General features: G+C 41.4%; 1 protein-coding gene across 15 annotated transcripts in view; it reads right to left on the reverse strand.

Moving 5' to 3' along the window:
• LOC132979424 (receptor-type tyrosine-protein phosphatase mu-like) overlaps window positions 1-22,353 on the reverse strand; it is a 162,597-nt gene that overhangs the window by 62,063 nt on the left and 78,181 nt on the right. For all 15 annotated transcript variants that reach the window (XM_061045200.1, XM_061045201.1, XM_061045208.1 and 12 more), the window contains exons 8-11: window positions 14,917-15,225; window positions 11,883-11,992; window positions 6,207-6,408; window positions 5,424-5,526 (exon numbers count right to left, since the gene is read on the reverse strand). In XM_061045200.1, the coding sequence (XP_060901183.1) occupies window positions 5,424-5,526; window positions 6,207-6,408; window positions 11,883-11,992; window positions 14,917-15,225 (724 nt within the window). The remainder of the gene's footprint in view (window positions 1-5,423; window positions 5,527-6,206; window positions 6,409-11,882; window positions 11,993-14,916; window positions 15,226-22,353) is intronic.

The following is a 22,353-nucleotide window of genomic DNA, read 5'->3' on the forward strand; positions in this document are numbered from 1 at the left end:
TCAAAGCTTCTGTGAGGAACTTGCAGTTGGTGTTGATTTTGGCAGACACACTACCTTTCAGATCTTCGCTGATCCTGTCCTCTATATATGAAAGTAGTGTTTTCTAGTGAAAAATCTCATTCCACTTTCTTTTAGTGGTTAAATGTGTCACTCATCGGCAAGTTTTGGCATGGAGTATGTAAAAAAAGAAGAAGCTTTTCTTTTGCAGCATGCTGTAAATCACTTTGTCTGAAACCTACAGGCAGTGGTTTCAAGCATTCAAAATAACAATATGGAAATAATCGATCGTGTTAGCGATGGTCACGTTTGCTTCTGTGGGTCATTTAGAAACATCTGTATTTGTTTCAGTCTGTTTCATAATGAGTCAAAAACAGGAGCTTTAAATCACATGAACATTAGCAACAAACATGTACTGAGAAGTATTCCTCATTTACAATTAACCATCTCATGATTGGAACTTAAACTGTGTAGTTAATTGAGGTGAAACTTCTTAGCACACATTGTTAGTTTTACTGACTTGATCATCTTATTATGTTTATTGTTGATATTTAATGTTGTACCTGTATATAAGCGAGCACAGTTCACCAAAGTTAAATTCCTTGTGCGTGTAAGCACACCTGGCCAATAAATCTGATTCTGATCTGCACCTTTAAATATGCTAAAGTGAAGAAAAAAGCACACCATATCCTTGTAATTATGTCACAGTGAGCTATATGTATTAAAGATAAGATAAGTGTTTGACTTTCTGGATGCCCTAATAAACGAGACCCATTAGCCTCACTCCTGAGCAAATCCATGGTGTTGCTAGGCAAGAGATGAACAAATACAGGAAGTAACCAGCTCTGGTCACATCAAACAAAAACATACAGAACACAGGATCCTAAAGAGAAGAAACCCCCAGCTCACACCTCGTCTTTGTGAAAGGTGCGCAATCGTGTTTAATTCCAAAACTGCTGAAACCCCTAACTATAGTCCCTGATCAGACGACTGGGAGAGAAAGAGAGACGCAAGACTAAAGGGAGAAGCTGTACGAGAAGAATGGTATAAGCTGTTCAAAGTGTTCTGCCAGAGGGGGAGGGGGGGGGGGGCGGCAGGGCAGACCTGTATTCCTGCAGCAGCCGTGCAACCTGAGCTGACACCAATTAGGCCTCCTCCAGCCTCGCTGCCCGATAGATTTCTGCTCTGCCGCCACGTGACGCCAACCAATTATGGCGGATTGACTTGGGATCGACTGGATTGTGACCTGAAACTCAGATTTATTTTTCATGTGGGCAGATAGGGGGAGAACTCCAGGCTGTTTGAGGAGATGAGGGAAGGGGTATGGGGAGCATTTCAATCACTGTCTCTCTCTCTTTAATGCTAATCGCTTTGCTCTGTGTGCCTATGAGTCTGATTTAGGAGCAGTTGTAAGTAACACACTTCTCCTGACCCAGCATCCTGCCTCCACGCGCCTGTCTTCTTACTCTTTATATTTCCCTTGTGTCCACAAAGCTGTAAAGCAAACAAATTAGAAGGTGCAATCGATTACATTTGCCATTAAATCGTAAAAAGCATTGAGTCGTGTCACGTTTAGGCACAGCTATTAGCGTTTGTTACGCCATGATCAAAGAAAGTTAGTGCTTATTTTTGGACTGTAGAAAATCACTTAACTGATTTCAGGCTATGGTTGAGCTCAGATAATCTGATGCTACAGGGTACAAACTACACAGAAAGTCAGTTCGCTCAATATGCTACAACGTCTTAAACTGCTGTTTTTTTTTTTATTCTTCTTCTGTTTATGTATGTGTGTGTGCAAGCTTGCTCAAGGCAAAGGTTATGGCAGAAAAAAGAGAGAAGGGCTGATTTAGTGGTGTGTTTGATAAGGAAAGCATCTTAAATCATTTATTTCTGCAGAAGCATGTAAGCGTTTATTTTGATGCAATGAATTGTGGAGGCGTATTCTGGCCCGGACGAAGGGCCATTGCAAACATTAGTTAAACGCGACATGACTGATAGACAGTTCACTAATCCTCTTAAAGGAACAGTGTCCCCTCTGGTAAAAATTGTTCCCGGCTACGCGTGTCGTCCCCAGAGATTAGAAGCCAAATCCAAGTTGGAAATGTTATACCGATTAGCAATTACACAAATATGAAAAATAGACTGCCTCTGTCAGCAGTGACAGCCTCTCTGCCTCCATCTATCCTAAATATGATTTGACTTCCGCATGACTGCCGGATGCTGAAGTGAAACGGACATTTGTCATCTGCTATGCCCTGATTTTTTTATGAACCGGCGCTATCGTGTGATCTTCCAGTACGCTCTCCTTCCTGTATTACAGCAAAACATCTGCTGTTTGAAGCTCAAATGTCTGGAGCTCTATTACATCCCAAACCCAATCAGCGTGCAGAGATTGCGTTATCAAATCAAGCCTCATGCTGATCTGCTCTGTAGTGCTGCAAGATCAGTCTTTCTCCCTTGTCAAATCCCTATTTCGGAGGAGCTTTAAAACTGATTTCACAAAGTGTTCAATCTCAGAATGAGCCGCCCACCACTCTCGCGAAGTGATGGCTACTCTTACAGCGTGAGCGGCAGCACAAAATTAAATCTAACTATGGTGTGGAGAGTTTAAGTCCTGAGTTGACGAAGTGCTAACTCTTCAATAGACCGCCTGTGTCAGCCATGTTCCCAAGTTTTTGGCTTCAGGGACTCTTTCCAGCACTCCAGGTCATGGAACGTTTAGGGGAAAACATTTCTTTTAATGTGCATCACCTGTCACTTAGTCATGCACCTCAGCCCCTCTCACCTAAAAGAGATTAGAGTTGTTGTTATTTTTCTGAGCTCGGGAAATTCAGATGACTAAATTTATCATTACGGGCCAGACAGCAGATCCCAACACACCGCATAACTCATCTCCTCTGAATGGAAGCTACTTTATAGTCACCTTACATTCTCAAAGGCATCGTGTGTCACTTCAGGTGGAGGTGGAAAACACCTTCAAAAAGGCCTGCCACTATCACTTCTTAGGCCTGCATCATAATCTCTCCCGTTTGCTGCCCTCGCCACCTCCTTTCCTTTGCAGTTTTTTTTCCCTCCCATTCATGAGGTGTGCACACATGAAGGCGGTATACCTTAAAGTCCTGCGAGATTTAAGAAAAGTGAGGAGGTAGGGAAAGAAAATATGTACCTGAAAACCCAAGAAGTTTAGATGCGGAGAACTCGTCTGTGATCAAAGAATGCTGCAATTAGTTTTGAGGTGTAGTTGTGCCATGTGCTGAACGCCAATGATGAATGGTGATGAATTTTTCAAGGATTATCCAGTGAGTCTCATAAGATATATATGAACTACAAAAACACATTTCTCTGTTTTTTCCCCAGTCATAAAACAAGAACCGTTTAAAAAGGGATTATATTTAGGATTAAACTGTAAATAATTAGTGCCGATCTGTCCCATCTTACTCTCACAGAACAAAGTCTCAAACCTAAGTTTATATCTCCAAAGACAAATCCCTTTCATCTGGTGGTGAGGTGAGCATGCCTTGCAACGGTAAACAAAAGAAGAGCCCGGCATGCTCATTAAAAGAAGCCCAGATTCACACCACACTGTTAATTATAATTAGGGTTTTTGTAATTAGCCCACTGAAAGAATGGCAGCCTTAGTAAGGCCTTCTGAATTGTACCTGGGAGGAGATTAAAAAGCGATCGCTCTGTCTTTCCTGCTCAGGCCTCTCTCCGTGTGGCACTGAAGCATTAATCTGGGCAGCTGCACATACGGTAAACATGAGCTGACAAGCCTGACTAAAGATCTCCAGGCTGTAATCTTTAAAGGACTCCGATGAGTTGATAGTGTTAAATTGAGTTTTACAGCGAGCACCAGTGTTTATCACTCCTCATAAGAAGAAGTGTAACCCACTGTCTCAGGTTCCTGGGGGGGGGGGGGGGGGGGTAAAAACCGCTGAGGGCCTATGACATAAACATCATAAACAAGGAAGATTTTTTTTTTTTTAGCCCTTTCTTTAACATTTGAGGAGCTGATTCAGCACAATGCAGACTCCCAGGAAACTGATGACGCAGGAAGAATGGAAAAAGGTTCATCAACATTTGGTAAACATTAAGTTGACAGGTTCTATTAACCTTCAAGAAAGGATTCAATCGATGAAGGTTAAACTAAGATTAAAATAAAAAAATAAAACAGACTATAAAAATAAAAAGACTGCATCAGATGAGTAAAGAAAAGAACTAGAAAACTCTGTTTGATCAGGCACATAAACCATACTGAACGCACCCTAACTTTGGATTACCTTATAATTAAAAAAAATAAAAAATTCTGCCACCCAAACAAATGCAGCAGTTCACTAAAACACAGATGTCAGCATTTTGGGAAATATGCTTCATTTGTTATTTTTTGCAGAGATATTGGTGGATTGATACCAAACTCATAGAAATGCCCTTTATAGTATATGCAGCTCAAACACCACTAAAGCTGCGCTGAAATGAAAGATGCCTTTTTACATGTTTAGATCACATTCCTGATCACGTTGTTAACCTACCAAAAATAAATGGCCAAAAGATTAAAGATTCATTTCTCATATTTCTGGGAACAAACCATGTTTCCTCTATTAAAAACTGAATGCAGTGTGTGCATCAGTAAGCTTGAAAGTACAAATAGTATTACTAACATCCATCCTTTACCCTTTAAATGTTTGCAACACATAGATAAGATTCAGTAGTTATATATCCAGAAACAATATCACAGATCTGTTTCCCCACCTTTCCATGTTCACATTTAAATCAGGTGCAAAATGTAAGTGAGGACTTTGGGTGCTAAGGATTTTTTATTTCTCCCAGTAAAGGCTATTCGCCTCAAGTCAATGCAGCAGTGTTTGAACAGTATGGCTTATTAGCGAATGTTACAAAACATGATCAAGACAGCCGTGTTTCTACCAGAAGTCCCCAGTGGCCTTTAGGTAAACCAAAAGGATGACTTTTGTCCAACATCCTGGCATTTTAATAGAACCGCTGTACAGCTCGCTCATGAAGGACTAATAAACACAACATCAAGCCAACAAAATTCCTGCATTCCCCAGGAGACCTTGTGGATCACGGTGGGCAGCCCGCTACATAAAAAGACATGTAAAGAAAAGAGATCCTGAAGCTAGCCTTGGCTGCACCCAGTTCTGTTCTCATCTTCAAAGGCTCTGCTTCTTTTTCACACGAATCCACAAACAAATAACGCTAAGAAAACGAGTCTTACAGTAAGGTGCTGAGTTCCCTGGTAACTTTGCTGCGCGGTGGGGGTATTGATAAACACCATCTCTTTGATAATGTTTTCTTCCTGATGGTGTTTCCTGGAGTTTTAATATGCTTGTTTGTTGGTTTTACTCTGTGCTGTGTGTGTGTGCGCTCGTGTGTGTGTGTGTGTGTGTGTCCTTGTTATGAAAGCCTACCTCACAGGTGCACCTCTGCTCTGAGCAGGTTTAAGCAGCACAGTGACCGTGCTGTCCGTCTGGTTCAGAGAGGTCTCCTGGTCATACGCCGGCATCGAAGGAGCTAGGGAGAAAAAAACAGGACCAAATAGTTGGTTTTAATACCCTGCGAAGCAAAGTGCAAAGCAGTTCAGTTTTGTTCCAACATCAAGTCTGGCAGTTTTTTTTTTTTTTCACTTTTACACCGAGCACTTACTGCCTCGTGCTTTTATAGCGACAAAATGTAATTATTGAGCATCGCAGTAACGGAGCAGTGAAACATTTGCCGCTGTCACAAAAGAAGGTCTTTATAGTAGCTTGTGTAAAATCTGCAGACAACAAGAAAAGTTGCCACCGAGCCTCTGGATGACATCTCAATCACTTACAGTTTTCATAAAGTAAGAGCCGCCATGTTTATGTGAGAGCACAGTTTGTCTCTGGTCAATGTGCTTAATCTCATGTTGCAATAAAAATATGCAATAGCAACGCACATTGTAGTAAATTTACAAAAACACATCGCTGATTCAGTGATACAGGAGTTTTACTGGTTCATTTAATGTTTTTAAAAGCAGATGGAAAAATTAACTCTTAAAGACAAATAATTATACACCAGCAAAGATAAATTGCTGCGAGTTTCTAACCATGTCCTAGATGATTTTGCATGCATACATTTGGACGTACAGATCTGTAGTGACTGTTAAAAGGTACACTATGTATCCAACATCATCAACACACTAACAGGCCATGCTGTTGACCCCCCCTGACCTGAAATCTTGGTGGTGAACTGGGTGATGATAGGGGGTCCGTAGCCCTTGGCTGTGCTACCGCGCAGGGTGAAGGAGTAGGTGGAGCCTGGGTAGAGGCCTGTGAACATGTGGGTGGTCTCGTTGCCCATCTTCACAACTTTCCCGCTCTGGTTGGAGAGGTCCAGCTCGGGGTCAAACGAGCTCACCGCTTTGTAGGAGATCTACGAAGGAAAGAAATGAATATTCCAATAGCGGCCTCTCTTGATACCCTGTGCTTAGCTCTCTTCAGGCGAGGAGGATTAGTATTCAGTCAAAGAAAACAGTTTACATGAGAGGCATCCAAAAGGTTCACCAAGCATTCAGTGTGCTCTCTGTGCTGATGTTTTTGTATTGCACTCATGGTGGTGAGCATTATCTACCATTTCTTAACCACTGCACTACTCAGAAATACCAAGAAGGAATGTTAAAAAAGTCTTCAGAGTGCTTCTTTGTTTGCCTCCAAATGATCAGCTCCATAAGGTACACTTACACTGCTCAATGAAAAAAAGTGCAATAACTCTGGAGCTAAGATTATTTCCTTTTATCGACATGAGTCATGCCTCGACTGGATCAAAAAACTCTTCACTGTATGATGAATGGGCTGAATGGTGCACTACTGATGAATGTGTATAACGAAACCTCAGCCATGTTAGCAAAAACACTTTACTGATGGCCTGAATTGTTGGCCTGGTAGTTTCTGTTGTTCCACCAGTTCATACATTATTTAAATCAACAATTTATGATACAACTAGATCATTTTTGGGGTCTCAAACATGTGAGAAAATGTTAGTCGTTCCTTATACTTCAATCTAGCAGCGTCACAAAGAACATTTTTATTGACCAATCCTTTGGTTCATGATTAAATACGATGTAAAAAAAGATTCTCCTACAGGCTCCCAGCTGGCACCATCACACATTGTTTGAATGAACTTTCAACACAATATTTGGGTTGCTGTAAGATTTGGTTCAGCATTTACACCATATTCCCTCAAAGATCATTTGTATTTAACTGGTTGCGTCCAATCTTTCAGTCTACAGTAGAACCACCACTTAGTTTGTAATATTCCTTTACCTGGAAAAGAAATGGCTCCTTTATACAACCTGTGTGTTGAATTTGGAGCTAATTAGCAAATGCTAGCATGCAAATATGCTCAACTGAAATGGTGGACTGGGTAAACATTATAACTGCTAAACATCCGTTTTGTGATTGTTAGCATGCTATTATTAGCATTTACCTCAAAGCAACACCATGTCTAATAAATCAGAAGTTCAAAAGCAGGTCTAGTTTTGATAATTGTGTCTATAATGCATTTTAGCAAATAAAAAAAGAGGTGTATTTTTTGGGAGCTACAGTATAGGGTTGTGAGTCTTTTTGCATTGCATCCATTTGTTTTTACAACTCAGCATGAATTTTTAACTTGTAAGGACGATTTTTTTGTTCTTTTGCAGAATGTCTGAAATGGGTGGCCATTTTTTCTCGTCTGTATTAACTTTGTGAATTCTATGAGAGTAGCAGTTCTTGCTGTTTGTCTTTGTTTTGTTATGTTGTACTATATATAAGTACCTATGTATGACTGTATGTGTGTTTGACCCCAATTAGAAGCCAATGCGTATGCTGGTGCTAATGGGGCTTCTAATAAAGAAAATAATAAGAAGCACCTGAAGAAATGGTGTGCATGTGTTTGCCTACTTTTCTCTAGTTTTGATAATTCACATTTTTTTGGGATATATCTTCCACATACTGATGAACCTAATCACATATAGTTACATTATCATAGATTGTTAAATAAAGTAAAAACAGTAAGATGAACATTTCACAATTTATACTGATAATAATGAAACAAAGGTTGTAAATCAGCCTCTTTCTCTCTTTTGTGTACCGCTCAGTGAAGTCAAATGCCACTGGCAATATTTAAAAAAGTATTACATTGAGAAAAGACGATCTCACTTCATGTGAGAGCTTCTGACTTTCTGTCAACAAAGGCTACAGTCTGACATTTCCAATATTAGCCGGATACTAAAGGTCTGCGTGGAGGAGCTGTCTCATAACACTGCTGTTTTTTTTTTAACTGTAAAAGCAGAAGTTTTTTTTTTCTTATCCATCCATTGCTGATGGAAGCTTGTGGTTTCAAGGAGAGAGGAAAATACACTTAATGTATTCCTTCTCCATTAATAAACACAGGGAGCTCTGGAGGGAAGCATTAAGGTGAGTGTTTTTGCTAATATCCATTTTGAATAACTGTAAAGTCCCACTTTAAGAAAATGCCTCTGCTCGTAAAGGAAAACCTCCATTATAATTCCAATTAAGGAACACAAAGGGAGTCGGGAGTGCTGCATAATTTGTGTCCATCAAGTTCTGAAATGCTTGGAGGCCTTCTCATTTAGTCTTTGTCCATGAAATGAGTCTGTGATGCCAAATCCTATATCATAACATTTCAGGGAGTGGGATATGAAATGACTTGTCAACACTGGGCACAAGCACAGGTTTGTACAATTTGAATGGAGCCGACAGGGAAAATAATGTAGTGAATACAGAGAATATGTGAGCAAATTAATATTAGGCGTTCCTGTATCTATTACTCAAACTGATATATCGAGCTTTTTAAATCAAATGGGTTGAATTTTTTCTATCCGAGGGAGGTAAATGTCAGATTTATGAAGCATTCATAAAATATAAAACCCTTTTATATTATCTCCAGCAGCTTTATTCAGAAAATAATGAAGAGAGCTAAATAACTCTTGATGTAAGACGCAGTGCCTGTCTTAAAATGAAATAAGGGATGCAACGTGCTAAAAATACGATTTGAACCTTCCTATGCAGAGCTAAAGCAAATATGAATCTCAATGAGTGATTTGAAGAAGGCTGCACGTTTTATAAGAGAAGTAGCTTTTAAGGACAATAGCGCTACTTAATAGCAGTTTTGCTTTCCAGAAAATGCAATTTATTTTCTATAATAGAGGCAGTCTCCCTAAAAGATAATTGGATGCACAACTTTTATTTACAACAGCATGAAAAAAAAAAAAAGAAACGCTACATCACTGTTCATTTCTTTTGCTAAATACAGCTGTAAATACCCAAAACTGAAAAAATCTGCTGTGTAGCTTTTTAAAGATGCTGGCACGTGCCTGTCTGAAAAAGTTGCCAATAAAATGACATCCGCAGAGCTTGGTCAAAAAGAAATGGGAGCTGAAATCTCTTTGATATCTGGCCTTGTCAGAAATATTTCTCTGTGAGCCCTTTGATAATGTCAAATCAAAGCGAGGTCCTGACATATAAGAAGCAACTTCTGGGGAGAACTGGCAGAACACATTGTGAGGTTACGTTTTCAAACCTGAGAGACAGACTTTAGCGGTGTGAGGGGGGGAACACACCTGGAGCAAGCTGCTGGCTTGCTCGATTTTGCTCATCTGTCACCCTGAGATGAATATTAAAACGTGTTCTTACTCTAATATAACACCTGTGGTTCTAGATTATGTTTGGAGAGCTAAAACGATACTTTAAAACCTGGAAACAGCAGGATTTTATTTTTTGGGTGATTTATTGTTTTCTACACATAGACACATTATACTGTTAAGGCTCTCAAGGCAGAGACAGGAAGAAGTAATTGCTGCAGCGTATGAATATAATAGCCTTGAGTGGGTATTTTATGAAATGAAACACAATTGCCTCTGCATAAATATAAGTGAAGCTGGCAAAGCGGGAACGCAAACAGATCCATTTGCTGTGAAGGCTTTTACGCGTAGCATGAAATTTTAAAAAGATAAACATCGGAGACATGTTGCTTTAAAAGTGATTAAGTGTGCGGTAAACCTAGCGTTTTATTGGACATTGTTTTCCTGCGCCTCTAAGTGCCAAAGGGCTGTGCAGACACAACGCTGCACTCAGTTGAATAAACAGGGCTGTATTTCTGACTGAAGGACTGATTGAAATGTCTCCCCGCCGCTAAGAGAATATCTATTTCATATTTCATGGTGTGGCGGTGGATAGAGCGACCTATACAACGACCCTGATTGCATGGCTTTTATTCAATCTGCAGTGATGGTATGAGCAACTGTTCTGTCAATGATTGCTAACCAAGTCAAAATATCAGGCGTGAGCAAACGGCAACAAGAGCGAGAATCAATCTGTGAGAAAGGCTGGAGGATTACTTGCACCTTAAGCTGGTTAAGATCAATGTGTACATAAAGCATGCGTGTGTGTGAGAGTTTGTGTGAGTGTGTGTGTGTGTGTGTGTGTGTGTGTGTGTGTGTGTGTGTGTGTGTGTGTGTGTGTGTGTATTTGTCTAGGGTGTTTCTATTATTCAAGACTTAGTGCAGCTCCTGGACAGGGCTAGCAGTGGCTGTGTGCAGCCGTATGTCAACATTTGCTTGGTGCTGAATCGTGATGTGTTCGAGGTGTGTTTCAGAGATTGTGTTTTCTTCAGAGGTCGTGCATGTGTTGGAAGACAGACGATGAGGGCAGTTCACTGTTGATTTTACTCTGGTAAAGTGATGAGGAAGAGTGAAACACACTTGGATGGTACTTCATAAAGGAGGCATAAAACAAAAAAAAACGGTTAACCGCAGTACATTTTTAGAGCTAGGCAGTTATAATATCTGTTTAACTACTCTACTGAACCTGGCTGTTTGCTGAATTCATGACAAGTTGAGTCCAAATTGAGTCAATTCATTATTTTTTATCTTTATGTGGAGAGCCAAAAATGTAGCTAAGATGTCAAATATTGAATGTTTTAGTAAAGCTTAGAAGGTAATTTATGAGTTTTTATGAGAAGAAACTCTGAGTAATTAGGAGTTATTTTTTCCTACAGGGTTCCACTTAGATCTGCCCTCCTGTACTTTGATTGGCAAGGACACCCAATAAGTCATAAAAAGAGTCATTTCTCAAAGACGTCTGCACTTGTTGTACAGTATAAAACCAAATGTCAACATAGATTTCATTTTCTAACCCCACCGTGACCTTTTTCTTATCCCGACAAGGTAGTTTTTGTGCCAAGCACATGCTTGTAAGAGCTACATTGTGGATAAGTGAAGGGAACAAAATGACTGTTGTATGAAGAGAATCACTAGGGTTTGGACAGAAACAATAAGCCAACAATAATCTGTCTTTAACTTGATGTAAAAAGACCCTTCAGCAGTAAGCCCTGTCCTTAAACTCTGAGGTGATGAAAAAAAAAAGCATCGTATGGCTACTTGAAGCAAACATCTCCTTAGAGAAAAGATGGATGTATCTTAGTGTAATAAGACAATTGAAACACTCAACCTGACCCGGCTAGTATTTCAAGGCTGGCTTTGAAATATAAGGTTCCCATGGAAACTTGGTTAAAGCTGATCCAAACCAGTTTTATTGCACAGGTTTTTTTTTCAAACCTTTATAAAGTGGCTGGTTTAACTGGTATTCTCACTTCATGAAAAACAGAACCCCTTTTGTTGTTGTGTGGACTGTGAGCAGACCAGCATCTAATTCCCAAAGCCTAACTACAGAAAACAAAATAAATCACATGATAAAAAAATCTATTTGAACATTACTCTACACCTCTTCCCATCACACAAAAAAAAGACTCAAAGAAATCCACTTCATCTAAAAAGAACTGAGGCAGAACTCTCCAAAGAGTGATCAATACCTCTCAACATTTTGAAATCTCTAGTGCTCCTTTACCTCGTACTGCGTGATGATCCCGTAGGTCTGCGCTGGTTCTCTCCACTTCAGGATGATCTTCTCCTCATAGGCGCTGCCCTGAATGGACTCCAGAGGAATGGCTCCTGGCACTGTGGAAAATTATCACATTTCTTAAAAAAAATGGTGGCAGAAAGGTCAGCCTCAAGGTAGAGAGAAGCTCATAGATTTCAATTGTTGCATATCCACAGATTTTGTTCACATCGTATGTGCATGTTTGTCAATTAGAAATGTTGTCAATAAAAGTTGGATAAAAGAATTTTCCACTTAGCAGCTTTTTTCCTTTCCCTTTTTGATTCATCCAGCCGAACATCTGATGTGCATGAAACCATCAACAAAATCATTTCTTTCAAGGACCTGCAGTTCAAAAATGGCCATGAGCAAGTCAAACACATCTATGTATGAATCTGAGAGGTTATTTAAAGTGATTGTCACTCCAGACACACCTTGATAAATGTTTAACAGCACAAAGCAACACTTTTCAAAAGGATACAAATGTGTTACAAACAAACATGAACCAGTAACCCTCTGGGATTAGTGGGAATCTTGATCTTTTTGCGATGTTTACTCATACTGAGATACCGGCAAAGAGACATGGTCCTTTAACCCCTCCTGTGAATTGCTTTGAATGTGAAAGTGAACAGAATGATGTAGAGATGTCTTCCTTTTTTTTCCAGATTCATCTTCATGAATGCAACCACAGATACACCCTGCCTCTACACTTGTTCCCACGGGACCCTCCGCACACAGATCCACAGACACGCAGCAGTCAGATAGTGAGAAAGAGTTGCCACTTTCAAGTTCCGAACCACAGATATCTGAGGCCGACATGACAAAGCTCTGTTTTCGTCAGCTGAGCCTGTTTGTTATCTGGCGGTCGGGGGTTTCTTGAGACTTCTGTAGAGTTCATTTCCTGTGTGTCTGCTGAGGCAACACAGAGCATCTTTCATCTTAGAAGGAGGTGAAACAACCATGTGACACAGACGCTTGCTGTTTGACTCTGGTGCTCTCCTGGAAAAATATCGGGGAAATTCTCAAACCTGCCCTTTTTGGAAACTGTTTGTGGCCAGGTGAGAAGTAATCAACCATTCTGAAGATCAAAATGTCTCACTTAAATCACAGTGATGGGACTTTTATACTGTGTTGGAATGGACATGCTTTATTTAAAATCTGCTTGGTAAAAGTACACGTTGCTTGGTTCTTGTTTAATTGTGGTCTTGTGTTACTGGGTTCTGTCTGTATGTTTGACAAAGAACTTTGTAAACCTTCATTTTTAAATACATTGTTAAAAGTAGTTGTATAAAAGTTTGGTAAAAAAAAAAAAAAGTTAATAAATAGCTATTTTATTTTAGTTTTATTATCTCAGCAGAAAGCAAGGGAAGACTATACCGTAATGATTGGCATTAACATGAGACAATACTGCTGTAGTGTTTTCCCTGACCTACCCAGCACCAATGGGAGACGTCAAAACCAGGTCATACTTTTTTGTTATAAATAAAGGGGATGGTCAGATTTTCATATCTTTTCACTTTTTTTTTTTTTTAGAAAAACTAAACAGGTAAACTGAAAACCCTAATGAAAAGCACGGAGAGGAGCAGAGGAATAAAAGGGTTAGCAGGTAGGATGCTAACAATGTAGCTAGCTGTGTCGCTTTTTCTCTGTCGTTGGGACAAAGTGATAAAATCAGGACATACTGTATGCCATAAATAAATGCAAACATCTAGTTTGATTACATAAGAACTTTAATGAAAGATAGAAACAATTGAGATTAGTTAAAAAGGCTTTATGTTAGTTTGAATTTGATTGTTATGCTTAGAAGTAGCAACACGGGGCGCTGGTGGCGCAGTGGTTAGTGCGCACGCCCCATAGGCACGTCATAGGCTATAGTCCTCCAAGCAGGCGGCCCAGGTTTGAATCCAGCCTGTGGCTCCTTTCCCGCATGTCATTCCCCACTCTCTCTCTCCCTGATTTCCGACTCTATCCACTGTCCTATCTCTACATTAAAGGCCCAAAAAGCCCAAAAATAAATCTTACAAAAAAAAGAAAGAAGTAGCAACACTACATTAGGAAGGATGATTGTTTTCTATGAGCATAAGGAAATTCTATTGTAAGAGTGAGTTACACTTTATTGAATTCCTTTCAAACAAGTATTAACATTAATAAACACTTTATAAATGTGTATAACAAGTTTTTGGATTAAAGGTCCCATATTATGCTTTTTCTGGTTTTATATGCTCTTTAGTGTGTTTTCCAAGTGTCCTGTGCATGTTTAGGAACATCTATGTGCAAAAATTCAAAGTCCGCGGAAACGCAGCTTCTCCTACGTCCTCCTGTTAGCTGTAGCATTAGCCGCATGTAACGCTCGGTTCTAGCCCCCCTCGATAAAAATTTGTCAGTGCGGCGTCATTGTCAGTGTGAGATCACTGATCTAAGCCCATTGGCTCGTCGTGGCAAGCCCAGCAGTTCATGTTGCACGCCCGTTAACTTCTGTAGCACGCCCACGATATGCCGTAGCCTGCGGTAGCACAGTAGTGCTAAGGTGCTAATGTTTATGCTCCCCTCGGACGGAGCCAGCGGCTGCATTCCAAATATGGTAAAAGAGGCGGGACATTTCCGAGAACCGTGCTGAGCGACTGACCAATAACGACAGAGCGGATCGGCAGACCAATCAGAGCAGACTTGGCCCACGTGGGGTCTAACAGTGTGGGCTCAACAGAGCGTAGCTGACGGACTCAGAGCATAGAGGGAGCAAGGAGGAGCAGTACATGAAAACAGACACTTTTTTCGGACTTTAGCTATTGTGAACGTACAAAAGTAAGTACATAGATTAAATATACGAACCCCAAATATGAGCTCTTTAAATAGCTTTATGGACGGTGGGTTTGGTGGCTGTTTTCCAATTATTGACTCATTTGCTGTCCATACTTTAAAAAATGTGTACTGAAGAATCGTCAGTATGAAAATCAGGGGTCATTCTTGTAGACCTGTTCAAAAAGCGACCCTGCATCACACTTACCATCCTCGTCAGTCTGAACCTCCATCTCGGTGCTCTCCTTCACTCCCTCTGGATTGCGTAAAACCAATTTGACACTGAGGTTGGTGAAGGGCGTCAGGTTGTGGATGGTGTGTTGAGGATCGCGGCTCTGGGTGTCGTAACACACCTCCTCCCGGGTCTCCTCCTTGCCCGCCACCCTGGAGCGGTACTGGACGGTCAGGTTGTAGCTGTGGCAGCGGGTCACATTGTAGCCCAGGGGCTCCCAACGCACTGTCACCTGTTTGGATTGGATGTCCACCACTTCTAGCTTCTGTGGGCCGTGCATGGGCTCTGACGGGAAGGACAGAGAGAGAGAAGAGCGTGAGCATACATCAAGATAATCAATTAGGCCATTTGAAATGGCAGGTATTGCAAGATAGTTTAAATAAAATCAGGGGGGATTACTGAGGTCTATGCCAGGGCACAGGGAAGACAGTGTTCCTTTGGGTCAAAGAACATCCAACACCACATTTCCCGTAACACTTAAGACCCAGTTTGTACTTTTAGACATATCGAAATACTATTTCATCTGTTTGAAATTCATATTTCCAGGAAAAAATATTTTAAAATGTAAAAGCCAAAGCCTGATACTGCAGCTTGCTACATCCTGCCACCGTTGCTAACTCGGTCTCACAGCAGCTGCACACACCAAGACATCACTGGCCTGTTGGTGGAAAACCCTCAGCAGGAGGTGTATCATCCCTTCAGAGCGTGCCGTTCCTCTGCTCCTTCTGCCTCTACCTAACTCTCTCTCTCTCTCCATCTCACCCAGTGGCGGTCAGCTATTAGCACCACACTGATACACAGTCAGCCTGCCTGTCAATCCAGGCGGGACACAACCCCCACTGCCATCCTATCACCTCTAATCACACAGGCTATGTGTCTCTGTGCCTTTTCTCTCCATTTTCTCCTCTATCTGCTCTCCCTCCATCTCTCGTCTCTCCATTTCCTTTCTCTCCCCGACTCTTCTTTTGTGGCTCCCCCATTTCTATTTCCCACTCTCGCTTACTCTACAGTTTCACCCTCTTGCTTCCTCTCTCTCTCTCTCGCTCGTTCGCTCTCTCTCTCCCCCTCACCTATGGGAGGAAAGCAGCCGAAGCACAAGGTAATGGGATCAATTTCCATTCCAGGTTAAATTCGCAGTCCATTTCTCTGGAACTTAACACTTTACCACCTATTAGGAGGAGCCAGGGCTCAATTTCCCCCGTTCCCCAGGAGACACAGTCCAGCAATTCAGAGGCTGCAGCGGCAGCCATGTTTAACATTCTGGAGGTGCACAGGGTGGAGGCTGGACTTGGGCTCCAGCATGTTGTTCATTTCTACTGGCTGTACAAAAGACTCAATAAACAAGCAAGAATCTGGAAGGAACAGAGGTGGGAACTTTTTACGACACAGCGTAAAGATAATATTTTCCCTCCAATACAAAGTGGATACCTTTGGAAAGATAATGTCTGGTTTTGGGTTGTCACAATAACATAATTAAAAAACTTAGATAGGACACAAATACAAATAAAATATATCAATGTCTGTTTTAAAACCTCCGCTGCAAAAATAGAAGTCCCAGGCACAGAATATTGGGTCATTTCTTGTTTTTTTTATCACCCAAAATTGCAGACAAACTCCTGCAAACTGTCTGAAGTGCACAAGTACGTAGTATTTTTAAAGCGTTGGTAGTTTTCAATCAATCAATCAATCAACTTTTATTTGTATAGCGTCAACTCATAACAAGTGTTATCTCGAGACACTTTACAAGAAGCAGGCAAAAGACCTTACTCATTGTTATGTTACAAAAAGCAGGTAAAATACCTTACTCATTGTTATGTTACAAAAAGCAGGTAAAAGACCTTACTTATTGCTATGTTACAAAGATCCGGCCTATCCATCATGAGCACTTTAGCAAAGCAGCAAAAGTTACAGTGGTAAGAAAAAACTGTCTTATTAAAAGGCAGAAATCTTCAGCCGGATCCCCGGCTCATGACGAAACAGTCTTCACAGGCCTAGACTGCGCCGGGCTTGGAAAGGGATAGGGGGAGAGATGGGATAAGATGCAGGAAGAGGGATAGAGAGCAAGGGGGGGAGGAAGGCCACTGTTGATCACTAAAATAACTGAGTTTGTATCGATTTTAAAAACCTGATATCAGAAAGTATCAACAATTTGACAACCTTGGTCTGGTCTACTAAACAATACTTTAACAATGGGCAAAAATATTGCACAATGATACATAAGGTTGTGTGCTGCCACAGGAAAGCTACCAGACAGAAATGTTTCTAAGAAATTAGGTCATGACACACAACATCACAGACCGTGTACAAGTGAGAAATGATAATGCCAGAAGAAACAGAGAGACAGAAAAATAAAGGCGTCTGCTAGTTGAATGAAAGATTGAACACTTTCAGATTTCACAAAAGGAACGACAACAGATGTGATCTCTCCTGCGCTTTCACAGAGCAGATGAAGAAGCATTAGAAAGGCCTGAAGGAGTCAGAGGAACAGTTGTCAAAGACGGATAGGGGGAGAGGGATATCAATGAGCATACACAAAGGGCTAAAAATGAAAAAGTATGTGTGGAAAATGGCAAAAACATCTTCACAGAGTAAAAAAAATAAAATAAAATTGCAATTAGTTTCCTTTAAAGGAGGAATTGTCATGTGAGGTGTGCAAAGTGCAGCACACTAATATCGTGGAGAAACGATGTATCTCCAACAGCTTTTATAACACTTTAAACAACAGTGTTAGAAAAAGAAAAGAACATGTATAAATGCAGAGTGCTGCCTTGCATTATGGCTGGAATAAAAGTACTTAATATTCCTTAAGAAACCTTTCTGCAGAGCTGTGTAGGAGTGCGCCTTTGATAAAGGGTCTCTGACCTCCAATGATTGTTCAAATTTGAAAGAAATGTTAATCTTTGGTGGAAGCTTGAGTGTTAAGTCTTCTGCCTTCAAAGTGATAAGCTGGAAGAGTCAAATATTCAGAATAAGGGCTAACAGACAATAAGTAAGTCGACTCCCATTTACGGTAATCATTTCCTTCATTTTCCTAAATATAATCAGACAAAGAAAAAAAAAGGCACTCTGCAATGGAAAAGAGGCCTCTACCAAGAGGTTGCAATGTTGGGAAAGCCACCCAGAAAATAGAAGTTTAAACCCCCTTATTTGCGGAACTATCTGTTGGCCGCACTCAGCAGGCAACGGTTACACTAAAAGCACAGAGAATTGCAGGGTGGCCAGGCACAGAAATCAAATTAAACCAGATGCTCTCAAAGTGACAAATGCACCAAAGTGTGAATCTTAAGCAGACATGCGCGAGCGCGCTGTGAGGAAGTCTCATTTCTGGAGCGTTCAAGGGGAATGTCACACTCCCATCTTTGTGGAACATCATAGATAATGTCCACTGCACCCTAAATCTGGCCAATGGAGAGGTGCCAACAAGAATGGGAATCACTTGAGAGAAATGTATCCGTGGAGAGAAATAGCCGGTGCCAATGAATTAAATAAGACAAATTGATTATTAATTCCTGTATGAATTCAAATTTAGCTTTTTGGCACCTTATAAGAACATTATGCTGGTTTGCTGACAGTGAAAGCACATCAAGTATCACCGGCCATTTAGTAAACAGCTCTCATGACTATTCTATAGCTTCTCCCTGGAGTTTTGTTGAGAAAAGGCTAATTGTTGGTGCCCCATTGGCTCCCTGTGGTGCAGATGCCAGCTGTCTGAGGGAGGTAGTAAAATGTGAACGATCTGTGGCGGGAGCTCAATCACAACTTGTACCGCATGACTCAGAATGACATCATCTGCTTCATGAACAACAAGGTAGCTCATCCGTTTCAGAGCCATGGTCACGGTTGACTTTGAAGGAGGAGAAAAGAGCGAAAGATAAACAGCCTGTACCCTCTTCACCTACTTAATCTGAAATAAACTGGTCCCGCTGAATGTCTGATATCTGTTATAAACCCTTTTGTGAAGAGACGGAGGCTATGCAGCCTTTTCCGAATAGGCCCCTAGGCCCCATGAATGACAACTGATGAGATGAGACTATTACCCCAGTGTAGTGTGACTGCTAGTTTAGTTTTATTGACCGAGCAGTATGAGGCTCAAAATAAAAAGCACAAGGACAAATCAAAACAAGGAATAAGAGGGCTATCTCTGGAAATCCATACTTTTTTTTTTTCCCACAATGCTCACAAGCTATCACACACTTAGGGCGACATTGGGGTGAAAGTACTGAAAATATGACTCTAATATCTCTCCAGTATGGCAGATATTTCCAGTGGAATAGAGTTATAATAATGGCTGTGAGAGCATCCCTTGGAGCAGGAAATTGCTGAGGTCTATCTTATGCCAGGGCGCACAGAATGAGCTCCAGCGAGAGCCAGATTGGTATTCCAAGCGGTGGACAAATTATCACCTGCCCCACACTCACCCATGTAATTGAATAATTTGAATTTGACATTTACATAGGGCTATTAGTGGGTTCTTTTTTGTCATTACAGTTTGACATTTAAATAATGTTTTTAGAAATTATCAGCACATTATTGCCTCTTGTTAATTTGAACAGGCCCTGCATATACAGCTGTGGAGATAACGTGATTTCCCGAAAACCAGAAACAAAAAAAACCCCAAACAAATAACTGCATGTTGCAGCCGTCTGTCCAAGTGGGGGCTTCAAATGGTGCACTTAGCCCCTGGGTAGAGTCAGACATTAGTCCTGGATGAAAGGAAACAAATTGGGCATGTCCGGAGCACAGCCACTTTACTGCAAAACAAATGTACGGTGTGGGTGTGTGTTTGCATGAGGCGAGACAATGTGGGTTTTAACGGCGTGAAGGAGTGTCCGTTTGTGTGTTCAGAGGCACGGATCTGGTTCCTCAGCATCTTACTGGCTATATGTACAGGAGAACGATTTACTTATCAGATCTCCCTCAGGCTCCGAGGCGTTTTAGTCAGACGGAAAGCCGGGATCTTTATCAGATCCACATCGATTAAGAGCAGAAAAGCCGGGTGCTGGCGCAGACTTCCATCTCCCTGCTCAGCAAACAGAACCAGGAGGGGGAGGAAGAAAAGACTCACTTTGCCCCAATGATTAGAAACCACCAGCAAGTCAATGTGGCTCCTGGTTGCTTTCTCATCAGGATGAAACAGTGCTCAGGTTTGGGAGGAGAAGGAGGGGGAGCGGGAGATGAAGAAAAAAAAAAAAAGAAAAAAAAGGAAATGTCGCGACTTTCGCAAGATGGCATGTAGACTGGCGGATTCCTCGCAAGAGAATGTCAGCCGGGGCTTGTCACGCACAGGCGCCTTCGCTGTAGACGGCACCAAAACAACATGACAACAGGGAAGATTAAATCCTGGTCAGAGGGCCTGTTTTCATGTAAAGTGCTCCATTCTAGGTCTGGTATTGCCATCACTTATCTCTCCATTTCTGTGTGTTGTTCACTCTGTTCTGTTTGAGCTGGGCAGGCAGGGAGGCAAGAACATTTGTTTGCCTCTTTCTATTACATCTCAGTGATAGCACTGAGGCCATTGAGGTAATGACATGGGTTTTACACTTAGGAAATCATTTTCATATCCCGCAGAAGCGAGTCGTAATGATAGCTTTTGATAACCGACAATCAAAGCTCCATCACCCTCCTAGAGTGCTCCTCCATGCAATCCTCTGGAGGAAGAGAAAGACAAGAGAGGGAGGGAGGGGGGGGGGGGGGGGTTAAGAGGGAGAGGCGGAGGGAGTCACTGTGTGGGTGGAGGGGTAGGTGGGGGGGGGGGGATTGGAAAAAGAAAGCAAAGACAGAGGCAGGGGGAGGGTTAGAAGTGCCAAGGTTTTCATTGCTGTAAAATGCAACAAGTCAAACGGGGCCTTGGGGTTGACACATGTACACATGTTATAATTGATAGCACTTTAAAATGCACTGTACACGGACCTATTGTGTTCTAACATTGCCCTCTACACCCATTACAAAGTCAGAGACAAATGCCCACGTGTTCATGACACACACACACACACACACACACACACACACACACACACACACACACACACACTCACACACACAGACAGACACTTTGCCCATACACCTTGGAGGCGTGGATAATCAGAAGGATTTATTGAATGGTGCTGGTCGCTCCTCACTCTATCAAGTCCTTCTTTATAGGCCTCATGATAAATGAGACTGCCATGATGGCTGAGGATGAGGGGCGGAGGGGGCCTACAACACGCTGGATCGAATTGAAACCACAGAATGAGCCGGAGCGTCGGGCCGGGCTGGGCTGCCACCTTGTCTGATGAACCCCCTGAAGCTGTAGGGGTGGAGATGAATGGGTGAACACCTTCCTGTTCGCAGCACCGAATAGAAAGGGAGAGCTAGAGCGTGAGAGGGAAAGTGAGATACTCGCGCAGGAGGATGATGCATGACAGGACTTTAGACTGTCAAGTCATACCAAGTCAGTTCTTGTCTTTGTTCATGATCAACCGCCCTGTTGTACGCTGTCCTAAAATAGTGTTGCATTTAGTTGTTGACTTGAAAACTGACAGAAATAGTTGTGTCAAGACTGAAAAGACAGCTAAAAAGAGAAGTTCAAACCCTTATAAACTCTTTGTTTCCTTGCCTCTGTTAAGCCATCAAATCATGACATCAAGCTCAAGCAAATGTCTGATCCACAGTTTTGGGAGGTAAGAAAGAAAAAGTAAGATGCAGCCCCAGTTATCCATTGTCAGAATAGTGTGTGGGCAGCACTTGTTTTACCATCAAATAAGCAATTCTACAGAAGAATGTTTGCTAAACGTTTAGATCTTTTGAGCAAATTAATTTAAGAAAAGTCATGCTCAATTTTCCACAACAAGTATCTACCAGTTAGCACTCTACTCATAGATTACAGATGAACAAACATGATTGTGAGACATTGTTTTTAAGAAAGGAGTGCCTTCTTTGCTTTATCACAAATGTCTGATATACACTTCTACACTTCATCTGGTCATTGAATACTGAAGACCACGGGAACCTTGCCAGGAAAGTATCTACTTTTCAAGGCAATACACACCACACCGTTTGTGGTTGGCTTGGTAGTTTTGCATCAAAACTCTGAAGGACATTAAGCTTGATGCTAGTTCTTAGCTAGCTGCTACAATTTGTTATCACCAACAGAAAGCTAAAACTGGTGATTGAAAATCTGAGTTCTTTATAATTTTTCTGTTGCAGTAGATTGATCAAATTTAATTGATGCTCAAATGTGTTAGCTACAACACCAACAGTAAAACGCTAAAAACAACTTAGGTCACTAAAATGTTGATGCATTGGCTCTGCCTGGATTCAATGCACAAGTATAAATCAGCCTTGCATAAGTAAATAAATATTTTTTCCTTATGAAAGTGGAGATGCAGTATGGTGTTGCAGGAAACAGTGGGTTTTGCAGATTAAAGTGTTTTT

The sequence above is a fragment of the Labrus mixtus genome, chromosome 8, assembly GCF_963584025.1.
Source record: "Labrus mixtus chromosome 8, fLabMix1.1, whole genome shotgun sequence".
Taxonomy (NCBI): Eukaryota; Metazoa; Chordata; class Actinopteri; order Labriformes; family Labridae; genus Labrus; species Labrus mixtus.